This window comes from Equus quagga, chromosome 1 (assembly GCF_021613505.1).
Source record: "Equus quagga isolate Etosha38 chromosome 1, UCLA_HA_Equagga_1.0, whole genome shotgun sequence".
NCBI lineage: Eukaryota > Metazoa > Chordata > Mammalia > Perissodactyla > Equidae > Equus > Equus quagga.
Window position 1 is genome coordinate 26,338,386 of NC_060267.1, and position 13,242 is coordinate 26,351,627.

The window sequence follows — 13,242 nt, forward strand, 5'->3', positions numbered from 1 at the left end:
AACACACAAACCTGATTCATTTAGGAAGTGAACTGCATGAGGAAGCTCATTTTCATCTAACTGCAGTTGGTTTTCTTTCACGAGTTGTAATAATCGTTTCCGGTTAATTACAGGAAATTCAATTGGCACATTTTTACGCTCTGATAAAATGATTTTCTCAAGTTCCACATAGCAGTCTGGAATCAGCTGCCCAACAACAGGCTGATCTCGGATCTATGTAATTACAAATGACAAGCTGTAAAAATCCATTTTACTCATATATTTGTCAGGTGGTTTGCAAATTCAGCGCTAATAGTTTTTACCAAAGGGGTATATCATTGGGAGGTGTATTTTTTAACATAAACAAAACGTGACGTAAAACTATTTAAATTGTGAGGAACAAATAAGAAGATATTAAAATAAGAAAAATATGAAAACAGAGGCCAATTTGGAAAGAATTATCAAATAATATAGTATGGAAATATTTAACTATCTAGAAAATACATGGCAAACCCCAGGATAAATCACTAACCATAAATAAAGGATTTTCTGTTTTCCAAGACATTAAACTTAGATGCGATAGATGTGCTAGCATAAGAAATCAGTACGTATTACAAGAGCTTCTGGACCCTGTTTATTAGATGAAAATATCCACACTCCAAGGGAAATCATTAAATTTTGTGCTTGGTATTTGAAAAATGTTACGTTAGTGGAATGTGCATATCAACAGTGAAGTCTGAAGATAAACATGAAATTTCTGACCCAAGCTATGGTTTGTCATGAAACTTTAAACTTGGGAAAATAAAAAGTCATCTAAATACCAATGATTCTGACATGAGAGGATGATTTTTGTGTGTTACACTTAGAATTTAATCACCGTCTATTAACTGAAATATACATAAAATAAAATTCTAAAAAGAACGGCCTTAAGATGATAGTTTCTATAATAATCTTTTCCAAACCTTCTTTTTGGAGAATGCCTTTAAGAACCACCAGGTGGCAAACTCTCCCCATTTCTTAACCCAGGAATATATTCTTGTGTATTCTTTTTTACCTGACAATAACTATCAGAATTTCTCCTTAAATTCTTAAACTTCTTACAAACAGAAAATGGATTTTATTACACGCACACGCACACACACAAAACTTGACTTGCTCTTTTCCTACTTGTAACTAGAACTTTAAGGAGCTTGATTAAAGCAGCCATAACCACTACTTACATATTTACCTCCAAACAGTCATTTGAAAGATTGTTTTCATATATCCCTTGTCCTAGAAAATTAAATATAATTCTACTAACCTCCACTGTTCACTTTCTCTTTCTTCATCATTTATAAACTAAGATAAAATAGAACTTCAGGTTGAAGTTTATGTTTTAACCCAAGGAAGAAAACCTACACATGGAAGTAAACAAGGTTTCTCACAGAAAGCAAATCAACCAGCAAAGGGATGAATTTTACAGGACTAGGGTACAGGGCCAGCAAAGGATCCCACTCTGCTAATGGGCTGGACAAGACTGAAAGCGGTATCGTTGGCATTGAACTCGGTTTTGTCTTACTTTTCCTTCTAGCTTAATTATTGGGTCACCAAAGCCGGAAAAAAAGAAAAGAAAAAACGTTTTATTCTGGAGTCTGCATAGACACGTTAATAAGGGTGAGAAGGGGAAAGATTAGAGTCAAGATAAAAGGAAAAAACGAAAAACGAGAGGGCAAAAAAAATGATCTTGAATAGATTAAAAGCTGCTATATGAATACAGGTTGAAGCAACTCAGGGAGGAAACAATATTCGAGTTCTGGCAGGTTCACTGGTCTGGGTCATCCTGAGAGAGTCACTATTCTGCAAAGCAATCAAATGGAAACCAATATGCCAGAATGATGCATCCATTAGCAATATATATGTTTCTACAAATAATACTGCCTTTCTCAAAGCATTGTCTTACTTCCTTGTATGGTGTTCCCTTCAGAGTTCATTTAAAAGAGCAGAAAGAAAACTGGTCTTATTGACTGATAGTGATAACTTGCTATTAGACTAAAGCAGTACTGGTCCAGCTCGGTGAATAACTTTGCTTCAACTAAATTCAGGCTTTTTCAAACCAAACTCATCCTCCAAGAAGTCTATTTAAAAATATACTATACGCTCTGATAGCAAGGTTAAAAAGAGAAGCTATTAAAACAGTGTAAGTAAGAACAAAGTTCTATAAGTACAGGTATAGCCTCAGAAGAAAATCACCTGGAAAAAGACAATATTTAATTGAATGTGTGAATTTTATATATTTGTTTCTTAAAAATCATATTGCTTTCTAATTATATGTCTCATAAGAGAGTAGGAAAATCTGCAAATAATGTCATTCTTCTTAAATGAAATGCCACTACTAAACCACCATTGGTAAAACCTTTTAGTGACTGTGATAAATGTGTTGAAAGATACAAACATGCAAATTCTCTCCCTGGGCACCACAAAGACCAACACATTTATAAATGGCTCATTAGGTTTCGAATAGGAGCATAATCTGTGGAAATGGAACAAAACTAAGCTAACTGGCTGACATGTTATGACACGGTGACCATATAATTTATCATCCAAATTGGAGTGCTTTTGAGAAGGTAGTGGGACACTATTAGTAATTATGCTGGGACTGTCCAGGCAAAACAAGACCTAGTTATAAGCCAGGGCCTTGATCATTAGTGCTAATGAGCTAAGCCAGCAGGGACTAGCAATGAAATCCACTATTGTGTTTGTCACATTGAACTACTCAGGGCATTTTTCAGTACAGTTTATACCATGCCATCTGGAGAAACCAGGGACGATTTCTTTTTCCTGCAAGTATTGAAAACAAGTGCTCTCCCTGATAACTAATTTATTTGTGCTTTATGAATCCTATAAATTACATTTGGCTTGCCAGAAGAGAACTTTGGAAATCAAAACGTAATTCCTAAAATGAAAAACCCAGTTTGTATGAACTAAAAAATTGCTTATACATTGTTAAAAAATCCAATTAGTTATCTTGGCGACCAAATGAAAGAGCTCTCATAATACTGAGGAAAAGACATTTGGAATGAGAATCATAGTGACAAGAGACATGAAGGAAGAGCCCAGAAGATCAAGATGTGCATAAAATAGGAACTCCAAAAGAAAGGAAGCAAATGGGAAAGCAACAGTCAAAGAATAACAGAGGAAAGATGATCCAAGACCCAAATGTTCTCTTTATCCTGTTGATCAAATCATCACTCTAGGCAGCTGGAAGAGAAAGGGCATCAGAAACATTTTCTCAGAATTTCTCAGAAACATTCTCTCAGTCTCTCAGACATTCTCTTCATTTCTCTCAGCATCCTCTAATTATTTTTATTCTCATATCTATGAATTTGAACTGAAGTATGGCACAAATAAGTAATTTTTTTTAAGTAAACAACTCTTATTTTATTTATTTTTTTATTTTTTTGGTGAGGAAGACTGGTCCTGAGCTAACATCCATTGCCATGCTTCCTCTTTTTGCTTGAGGAAGATTGTCCCTGAGCTAACATCTGTGCCCATCTTCCTTTATTTTTTGTATGTAGGACACCGCTACAGCATGGCTTGATGATCAGCGTGTAGGTCTGCACCCAGGATCCGAACCTGCGAACTCCAGGTTGCCAAAGCAGAGCACATGAACTTAACCACTATGCCATCAGGCCATCCCCATAAATAAGTAATTCTAAAATCAAAAGTACTTTATTAATGCTAACAGCTATGGGAAAAAAAACCCACAATTTTAAGATAGTTATGCTCTTCTCAAGACTTTTGTTTCTAAGCAGTTGCATAATGTGAGAATAAATTAATTATATTTATCTACCAACTCACAGCAAGTATAAACCACGTTACCTTGAAATTAAGGCTCTCATTTATGATGGTTTTCCGAAGTTTTGCCAAAGCATCGGATTCCTCAGTGGCATTCACAAAGTGGTAATCCCGTATTGCAGGAAACCCTCGCTTGTTCAAGAGCTCCTTGGTGATTTTACTGATGCAGGCTTTGCGCTGCTTCTCGTCAGAAACATCCAAATGTGTGCCAACGAGAATCACGGGGGAAGAGGAAGCACGAGCCTACAGGGAGAGACGTGAAATATTCGAGTTCACTGCAAAATCAAGACTGCTTATGTTTCCATTGATATTTGCTTTCTATGAAATTGACTTGAGTGGAAATGAGAAATTAAAAGACTTTAAAAAGAAGAAAATAACAATTGACTTTCTCTTCTTAAACCTAAGAAAAAAATGTAACCTTAAGACATTTTTATCCCCTTTTTAATCCAATTATTACCACTTTTCAGGTGGCCTATACAAGAGTAGTACTGTATTTTTCTTTCCTTTTCCTTTTCTTTTTTTCATGCCTTAAAATGGGTTATTCTCTAAGTGTGCTGTAGACTGCTAAATAAAATAAGCATTTAATAAGCCCCCAAATTATATCAAAGTGACATAATATGATTTATATTTTCTCTTCTTTATCTGCAAATTCAATCTTCTGAATTCATTTTAAAGTCATTCCATTTGGAATCTGCGATGAAAAAAAAGCCAGTGAGCAAGTATTACTGCCACCATAACATTTGCTCATGTTGGCTAACTGTAATAAAGTAAAAAAAAAAAAAAGTTAAGAAAATTACAAAACAGAGGCCAGCCCTATGGCTGGGTAGTTAAAGTTCCACATGCTCCACTTTGGCAGCCCTGGTTCACAGGTTCAGATCTCGGGTACGGATCTGCTCAACTCAACAGCCATGCTGTGGCAGCGTCCCACATACAAAGTAGAGGAAGACTGGCAATGGATGTTAGCTCAGGGTGAATCTTCCTCACCACAAAACAAATTTATGGGGCTGGCCTGGTGGTGCAGCGGTTAAGTTCCCACGTTCCGCTTCAGCAGCCCTGGGTTCGCAGGTTCAGATCCTGGATGCGGACATGGCACTGCTTGGCAAGCCATGCTGTGGCAGGCATCCCACATATAAAGTAGAGGAAGATGGTCATGGATGTTAGCTCAGGGCCAGTCTTCCTCAGCAAACAAAGGAGGATTGGCAGCAGATGTTAGCTCAGGGCTAATCTTCCTCAAAAAAAAATTTTTTTTTTTTTTAATTTACAAAACAAGCCTATATGCAGCCAAAATACATGCCAAAATATCCTGACACAAACCTTTTTAAGGACTTGACTCACAGAAGAGCCCACTGGAGCGTCATTCAAAGAGCGTCACTCTTACTTTAGTCTAAGTTCTAAGAAGTTTATTATATGAAGAAATAGCTGACAGCATGGCAGCAAGGGACAAAGTGGAAAAACTACAAAAAGAGACTCCAAATATAACAGCATATTAATCCGGTACCATTCAAAAGTGTAAGATCTGAAGGACTTCATACCAAATTGCTACTGAGGACATCGCTAGTGACGTACAGGTTGCTTCTCTTCTGTATAGCTTATTTTAAATTAGGGAAGTTCACACTCCATTTAAGAAATAATACGACCAAAAATAGTTTACCATACATATCTTCAATTTTTATGCTTAAAAGGGTTTCAAGTATCTATAACATTCACCAATATAGAACACGCTATTTTTGTGTCACAACTTAGTAACTCTGAAAATTTCCCAACTCAAAATTTTAGTGCTTCTAATTTTCTTTTAAAAACTATCTAAAGAGACAGCCCTAAACAAATTACTTTACACACACAAAAACAAGAATTATTTTCTATTTTCGAATTATTAGAACAGACAACCTTTATATTGAAGAGCCACGGTTTCATGGCATCAACTTCAGCTTGCCCTTTGCTGAGGTCATAGACAGCAAGGTACAGTGCTCGCTGGGTCATAAAGTGGGGATGAGTGCTGTAGAATTCCTCACGACCTGAATAAAGATTAGAGACTTTTTTTAGCCTTCCAGACAACAGGCAAGAATCCTTCTTTCAAAAAAAATTTTAGGTGATACTATCTATTACTTAGCATACAAAAAAGAGAAAATCAACAATGTTTACAAGACCAATACTGGGTTTTTACTAGGGATTGACAACTTTTAGCATATGTGTCAGCTACTAACCACACAATTAGCTTCAGCTGGCACCTAGTGGTTCCTAACACTTCCTTCCATGGACTTCTCCATTCTGGTGGCAACGAGAAAATTAGGAGACATAAGTAGCTTTGGAATAATTCCATAGGATCCACCAGGTCTCTTTGCAGTATTGGAACAGAAAACTCAGTTTCTAAATCCCTGTTCTAAAAAGATAAATGTGAACCAAAAATTCTGGAAAAAAGAAATACCTGCAAAATCCCACACATTTAGAATGAGGTCTTTCTTGCGTTTGCCTCTTATTTGGATAGGCCAGTCTTTCACGTCTATGCCAACTGTGGCGCTCTGCATCCCAAGATCTGATTTCTTGGTTTTCATTAACTGCTGCAATAAGGTGGTTTTACCACTCCCAGTATTCCCCACAATCATAAGTTTCATTCGGTTATAGGGCACGGCCTTTTTTAACCGCTGCTGAAGAAACCTGGTATTTGAAAGACAAAAATAAAGTAATAAACTACTTAGTGTACTTAAGATATAGGTGAATTCTTATGCACTGAATATTTTGAAATATTAGACTGCTCTAAAATACAATATGCAAAAGAGTGCATAGCTTATATAACTAATAATGTACATGGCTTTCAATGCACCGTTAATGCACATATTTTATTAGTGATGTTGGTGTAGTTGATAATGACTGGTAGCATTATCAAATATAATGACATGTTACACTATCACCGGAAATAATCAAAACATCAAAATATGCTTGCAATACTAATTAGAATTATACACACACACACGTATTTCTTTAAATAACACAAATAGAACACTAAAAATAATAAAGTATAAAGTTTGACAAAGCCCATATAACAGAGAACTAAGGTAGTATATACATGCATACTGTTATACTAAACTTTGATAATGCGGTCATACTGGGTAAATTATATATGTGCATATGTACATATATATTCATGTGTGGGATGTATAATGTATATATTCATATATATCATATTCACATATGCAATGTATATGAACAGCAATGTCATATTGGTTGCATTACAAATTAATACTTATAAAGTATTATCCTATCAGAAGATATGTTGATATTCCTAATAATCTTAATGTAAAAATAATTGAAACTAATCAGAAGTGCTGTAGGTGGCCAAAAGAAGCACCTTTAAATTAATAGTAGATTTTAAACGTTCTGAAAAATATAATGGATATAGAAAGATATATTTTAACTCTGTTAAAATGTTGCCACAGTTTAAAATTAGAGAAGCAAACTAAATCATAAGCGAATTTTAGGGAATATTGACTGATCCATTCTCAAAACTAATAGGACTCTGACCAACATTCCTGATGATCTGAACAAAAGCCCTTATTAATTTTCTTGGTTTCTTTTACGCTTTAGAAAATAAAATCTGACAGGGGCGCAGTGGTTAAGTGCACATGTTCCACTTCGGTGGCCTGGGGTTCACCGGTTTGGATCCCGGGTGCGGACATGGCACTGCTTGGCAAGCCATGCTGTGGTAGGTATCCTACATATAAAGTAGAGGAAGATGGGCATGGATGTGAGCTCAGGGCCAGTCTTCCTCAGCAAAAAGAGGAGGATTGGCAGCAGAGGTTAGCTCAAGGCTAATCTTCAAATAAATAAATAAATAAGTAAATAAATAAGAAAAAGGAAAAGAAGATCTGACAGGTCAGATCTTGTGCCTGCTATTATTGAAATCAGTCATTTTCTCACATACAACTTAAGCTTTGCTTTCATTGCCAATAAACAAGAAAATCAATAGTCCAAATGTCTATTAAGAATTCACCACTCTTGGGGCTGGCCCTGTGGCCGAGTGGTTAAGTTCACACACTCTGCTGCAGGTGGCCCAGTGTTTCGTTGGTTCGAATCCTGGGGGCGGACATGGCACTGCTCATCAAACCACACTGAGGCAGCATTCCACATGCCACAACTAAAAGGACCCACAACAAAGAATATACAACTATGTACCTGGGGGCTTTGGGGAGAAAAAGGAAAAAATTTTTTAAAATCTTTAAAAAAAAAAAAAAAGAATTCACCACTCTCTGAAAAAAGGCATTCTTTAAAAAAGGAAAATGATTCCTACAATTGCTAAATTACTCCAAGTCTCTGTCTTTTCTAAAAATGTTAAAAACATTTAAAAATATTTAGTTCCAGGGGCTGGCCCAGTGGCATAGTGGTTGAGTTCACACACTCCACTTCAGGAGGTCTGGGGTTTGCAGGCTCGGATCCCAGGTGCCAACCTACACATCGATCATCAAGCCATGCTGTGGAGACATCCCACATACAAAATAGAGGAAGACTGGCACAGATGTTAGCTCAGCAACAATCTTCCTCAAGCAAAAAGAGGAAGATTGGCAACAGATGCTCGCTCAGGGCCAATCTTCCTCATCAAAAAAAAAAAATTAGTTCCATAGTAGCTTGATAATATAGCATAATACATTAAAAGCTAGTTCTACTAAATGTTTTGAAAGAATTGAATCAATTATCATATGAACATCTTTTCCTGTTTCAAGAGGGAAAATCATGGGAAATAATTATGTAGGATGAGAGGTTATATTTAGCATAGCTGGTGACAAACTCATTCCTTTCAAGTTAAATCAACCTCAGGACAGAAAACCAAATCTTTCCTCATAAAAAAAGACAAAAAGTTAAATGTAAATTTAAGAAAATTTAAGTAGAAGAGAATTAGGTAAATGTAGTTCATTGGTAACAATTATTAATTGTACGCCAGGCTCTGTTTTAGGTGCCAAGAATTGAACAGTGAGAGAACACAGCCACGGTCCCTGCCTTGTTGGATATTATAGTCAAGTCAAGGATACATTGATAGGTGATAATTGAGCTGAAACCTGCAAGATAAATATAGATATGTAATTTGGTAAAAATGGGAATAAATGATTTTATGAGCAGAAAACATAAGACCACGCTCAAAAGGTAACAAAGAGTGGGATAAAGTTCATTATCAAAGATATGCGAAATCTGTAAAGTGCAAAGACCAGAAACAGTGATAGCTGGGAAGTTTGGTGGTTTCAAAAAAGATCAGGGTGAGGTTACTCACTCTTATAAGCAAAACCAAAGTTAGTAATTTTGTATTACTTAAGTAACTATAATGCTTTAAGATACAATAGATATATGATAACTACTTGCTACATGAAATGTACCTTGAGAAGTTATTATACTCTGCTTTATTTCTTTAGATTGTATAATTGGTAATGAGAGACCAAATAGTAATATTACTCCTTTAGAGTCTATTTCTATTGAAAAACACGGTAAGAAGGAGAAGCCATTCCTTCAACATCAGCTTGGCCAGGAGAAAGTGAAAACCTTTGCCGTGGCACCATATAAACCCACTCATTAAACAAAAGGCAAATGACACATAGTATATTAACGTTAAACAGTACTATACATTTTTTTCATAAATTGTAATTATATATCCATCTAAGTCACAGACAAAGGAAATCTGAAACAAACTTATAAAAATAAATGGAAACAAAATTATCTGACCTTATGATGTCTTTGGCTTTACATCCTATATGTTTAAAATCAAAATTAAGACGCAGTTCATCCAAAGGAAGATCCCATATTTTGCTTAATTTCCCCATTTCATTGGGAAAGGACGTCAGTTCCAAGTTGTAACTAACATCAAGAGATGTCAGATTTTCGAGACAGCCAATCTCAGGAGGAATCTTAATGAAATAAAAAAGAGCAAATCCTGTTGGTGGGAAGGAAGAAATGTGTGCTGCCAAGAAACAAAACTGAGGGGAAACAAGAAAGCCTCAGAGATCCCATCAGCAACTTGCACAACCTTTCAATAGAGTTCTAGAACTTTTCAAAGGCTTGTCATAGTTTTCATTATAAATGTTTAAAAACATAAGTATAAAGGACTTACCAAAAAAAATCTGTCACATTTACAATCTTTAGAAACCCATCTCCCGTTGGGAACATATTTCATCTCTTCACAATTTGAAAGTAAAGTTCTTTATAGCTATTCAAATCCAATCACCTATGGCTTCAGTTTGTTCCCTCACAGTATGTTCTTCAGCAAAACTATAAAGATCTAGTCATCACAACTCTCTATACAACTTAATGTTCTTAAAATACGACTAAATGTTTATATTTTAGGTGGCATCCTAATGGAGTTTTTTCTTTTACTGCTCCAAATTTTTAAGCAATACTCATTACTTTCATAACAGAAAACATTAATTTGCTGGCAAAAAAATCAGGTACCAAAAAATATTCACAGTTATTCTGAACCTCACAGTTTCAGATACATAATTCTTTTTGGCTTTTATAGGCAATGGGCTTGAACTTGGCAAAAGAAAAATATTTCTGAGATGAACAGATAATCAATTTCATATTTATGACAGAGGCAATGGAGTGAAGAAAAGGAGGCTGGCCCATTTGGGTAAGGGGTAGCATGGCAGAGAAACAAAGAAATTTCAGAATGTAGGAAAGAAAGTCAGCTGAAAAACACAGGCCTGGTGACAAGTAGAGAAAAGTATGGTATCTGAGAGTCTGTTAACAGTTCAGAGATTTAGTGATAAAATGACACACGTAAAGCATTATACACATTTATAATTAAATATCTATATTCATATAATTCAAAAATAGAGCACAAAAAGAGATTTTTTAAGGAAATTAAGCACTGTTAATATATCCATTTACCTCAGGATACAAGTAGATCTTATTCAAAAAGTAAAAAATATCGAATAGATTTTAAAATGAAATTTGTGATTATCCAAATTACAAAAGCATATTATCAAATTGGCAATAATTTTAAACAAAGATGACCTCTTACCTCTTTCAGTTTATTATGGGAAAGATGTAGTTTCTCTACTCTAGACCACGCATATGCTTTTTCACTCAAGTCCAAGATGCTGATTTGATTATGACTAAACAAGAGTTCCCTTAAGTTCAAAGATTTCCAGTGTGCTGGACTTGGTAGATATTGAATTTCATTGCTGCTCATATCTAAGGACCGCAAGCTAAAACAATACAATACAAGGTCAAGATAAAAACCGAGTGTTTCCAAAATGTATGAAATAACATCACAAATAATTTTCACCAGAGTGATGATAAGACCCAAGTTTAAATTAACATACTTATATATAAGTATGCATGTGTGTTTTTGTGTACACAGAGATCTATATGGGCTAGAAAAAAAAAGGCAAGTCTCACTAGCAATGACATTTAAATGAATAAGGACCATTAAAAACAAAATTGAGGCCTAACTTTCCTACTTCAGAAACATAAAAATGTCATTCTCAGAATGAGATAAAGACCAAGTGTTTTGCAAATGTTTATGGTGCCTGAGAAACCACAATTAACAAAGGCAAAAATGGTCATTACAGTTCTTGCCTTCTATACAAGATTTACAAATATGTAGCCCCCATTTCTCTTTTCAGTTTCACTCATAACTGGGGGGATCCTTCAGAGGTTGGGTCCTGGAGTTTACTAATATTGTGCGTGGGCACACCCTCTTACCATCTTGTCTCAGTGTGATAAATATTACAACACTGAACACGATGCTTTGCATACAGTAGGCCCTCAATGCAAATTGATTGCTTTTATGCAGGAACACAATACACAAAGTTTGCAGAAAGAAGCAGAAAAACAGGTCACAAAAAAGTGTATGTGTGTAGGAAGAATAAGGATAGTCAACGATCGTGGTATATTTGACTATGTACAAGGGTGACTGGATTTTGACAACGATCTACTGATCCCTTTCAGGCAGCATATTTAAGCATGATGAATTAATTCTAAGCTCAATAGCTGTACTGCCTGCTAGACAAAGATTCAGATCTGCACAACATTTTTGCTCTTATTTTTAAATGATACTAGATTCTGCCCTAGTTATCTCATAAAAAATGTGTGAAAACAAGAAAATTCATTTGACTGCATTAGAGATAAGACATGTATGTCTAACAAACAATGCAATTGAGACAAAGCTGAGAATCGCCAGGTGGTTCAAAAGCAGTGCCTCTTAGCCTTGGTGAGACTTAAGCTGGCCAATTTCCTACTCTTTCGTGAATCAAAGAATAAATTTAAAGAAGTACATATAAAATGCTGGAAAGGTATGCCTGCAGATGGTGTCTAAAGGTGCAAGAATTAGAGACTGTATAATATTTCTAGTTCTCTAAAAAATCTTCTTTATGGCATGTATCTCCTAAGCATCTTTTATAAATATAATACACAAACTCATTTTCAGGAATACATTATGTTTAAAATACAGGATCACCTGTATTCTACAGATGCCTGTATGTGAGAGGTGAAGAGTCTGAAGTTGAACCACCAGTGTTTGAGAACTGTGACTTTGGGCAAGTTACTTCATCTCTCTAATGGACTAACGTTCCCATTATAAAGTAGAGATGATAACAGTAGCTATTTCATAGGATTATTAGGAAGATTAAAGGGATGATCTTCTTTTGAGCAGTTACTGTCAGAACATTCTAAAGCTAGATTTAAATGAACTATTACCTAAGGTGTCTGTCTGCCACCCTCTATAGCTAAGATTATAACTATTATTTGCCTGTGTATGTATATATTTGCACATATGCACTTACGGATTTGGTTTATAATATATAACACAATTAGAATAGTATTTAAGATGACAAAATATTTGAAATTTAATTAATGCCTGAATTTGGATTAACAGGAAGCTTTCCTTTTTGTGAAATTAACCAAAAATATCCCCAAATACCTGGAACTACAAAATTGTCCTAAACTTCACTAAACATGTCACTCAAACATAACAAGTACGATTTCAAAGTTAATAGTATCTTGGCAACATAAGCTCTGAGAGTAACTAAAATTTTAAAAGTTAAAATGATAGCCAGTGCAATCTCACTTGACTATAATTCAACAACTAAATAATCTTAAATTGTTTCTACACAACAGCACAGTAAATTAATAGATAAGTTTAAAAGTCCAAGTAATAACTTGAGTCTTTTGTCTAATGCAAGTCAAACATTCATAGATTTAAAAACATGAAGCTGAGAAGGTTTAGAAATCAATTACATTTGCATGCCTAAGTCAAAACCATGTTTCTGAAAGTTCTCCTCCAGCTCATGTGGTTTTAAAATTAAAACAATAAACTTACTGTGGAAGATTTAAAATTGCTTCTGGAACACATGTAAATCTGTTTTGAGATAATTTTAGGCTTGTCATGGAAGAAGGCAAAAAAGACATTGCAGCTAAAAGAAAATAGAAAGGAGATAATTGACTAATAAT

General features: G+C 35.0%; 1 protein-coding gene across 8 annotated transcripts in view; it reads right to left on the minus strand.

The window, feature by feature from the left end:
• Window positions 1–13,242, minus strand: part of LRRK2 (leucine rich repeat kinase 2) — a 139,941-nt gene that overhangs the window by 58,581 nt on the left and 68,118 nt on the right. For all 8 annotated transcript variants that reach the window (XM_046671874.1, XM_046671884.1, XM_046671892.1 and 5 more), the window contains 7 exons: window positions 13,112–13,205; window positions 10,811–10,997; window positions 9,517–9,698; window positions 6,239–6,468; window positions 5,701–5,828; window positions 3,838–4,056; window positions 12–213 (listed from right to left, as the gene is read on the minus strand). In XM_046671874.1, coding sequence (XP_046527830.1) covers window positions 12–213; window positions 3,838–4,056; window positions 5,701–5,828; window positions 6,239–6,468; window positions 9,517–9,698; window positions 10,811–10,997; window positions 13,112–13,205 — 1,242 coding nt within the window. The remainder of the gene's footprint in view (window positions 1–11; window positions 214–3,837; window positions 4,057–5,700; window positions 5,829–6,238; window positions 6,469–9,516; window positions 9,699–10,810; window positions 10,998–13,111; window positions 13,206–13,242) is intronic.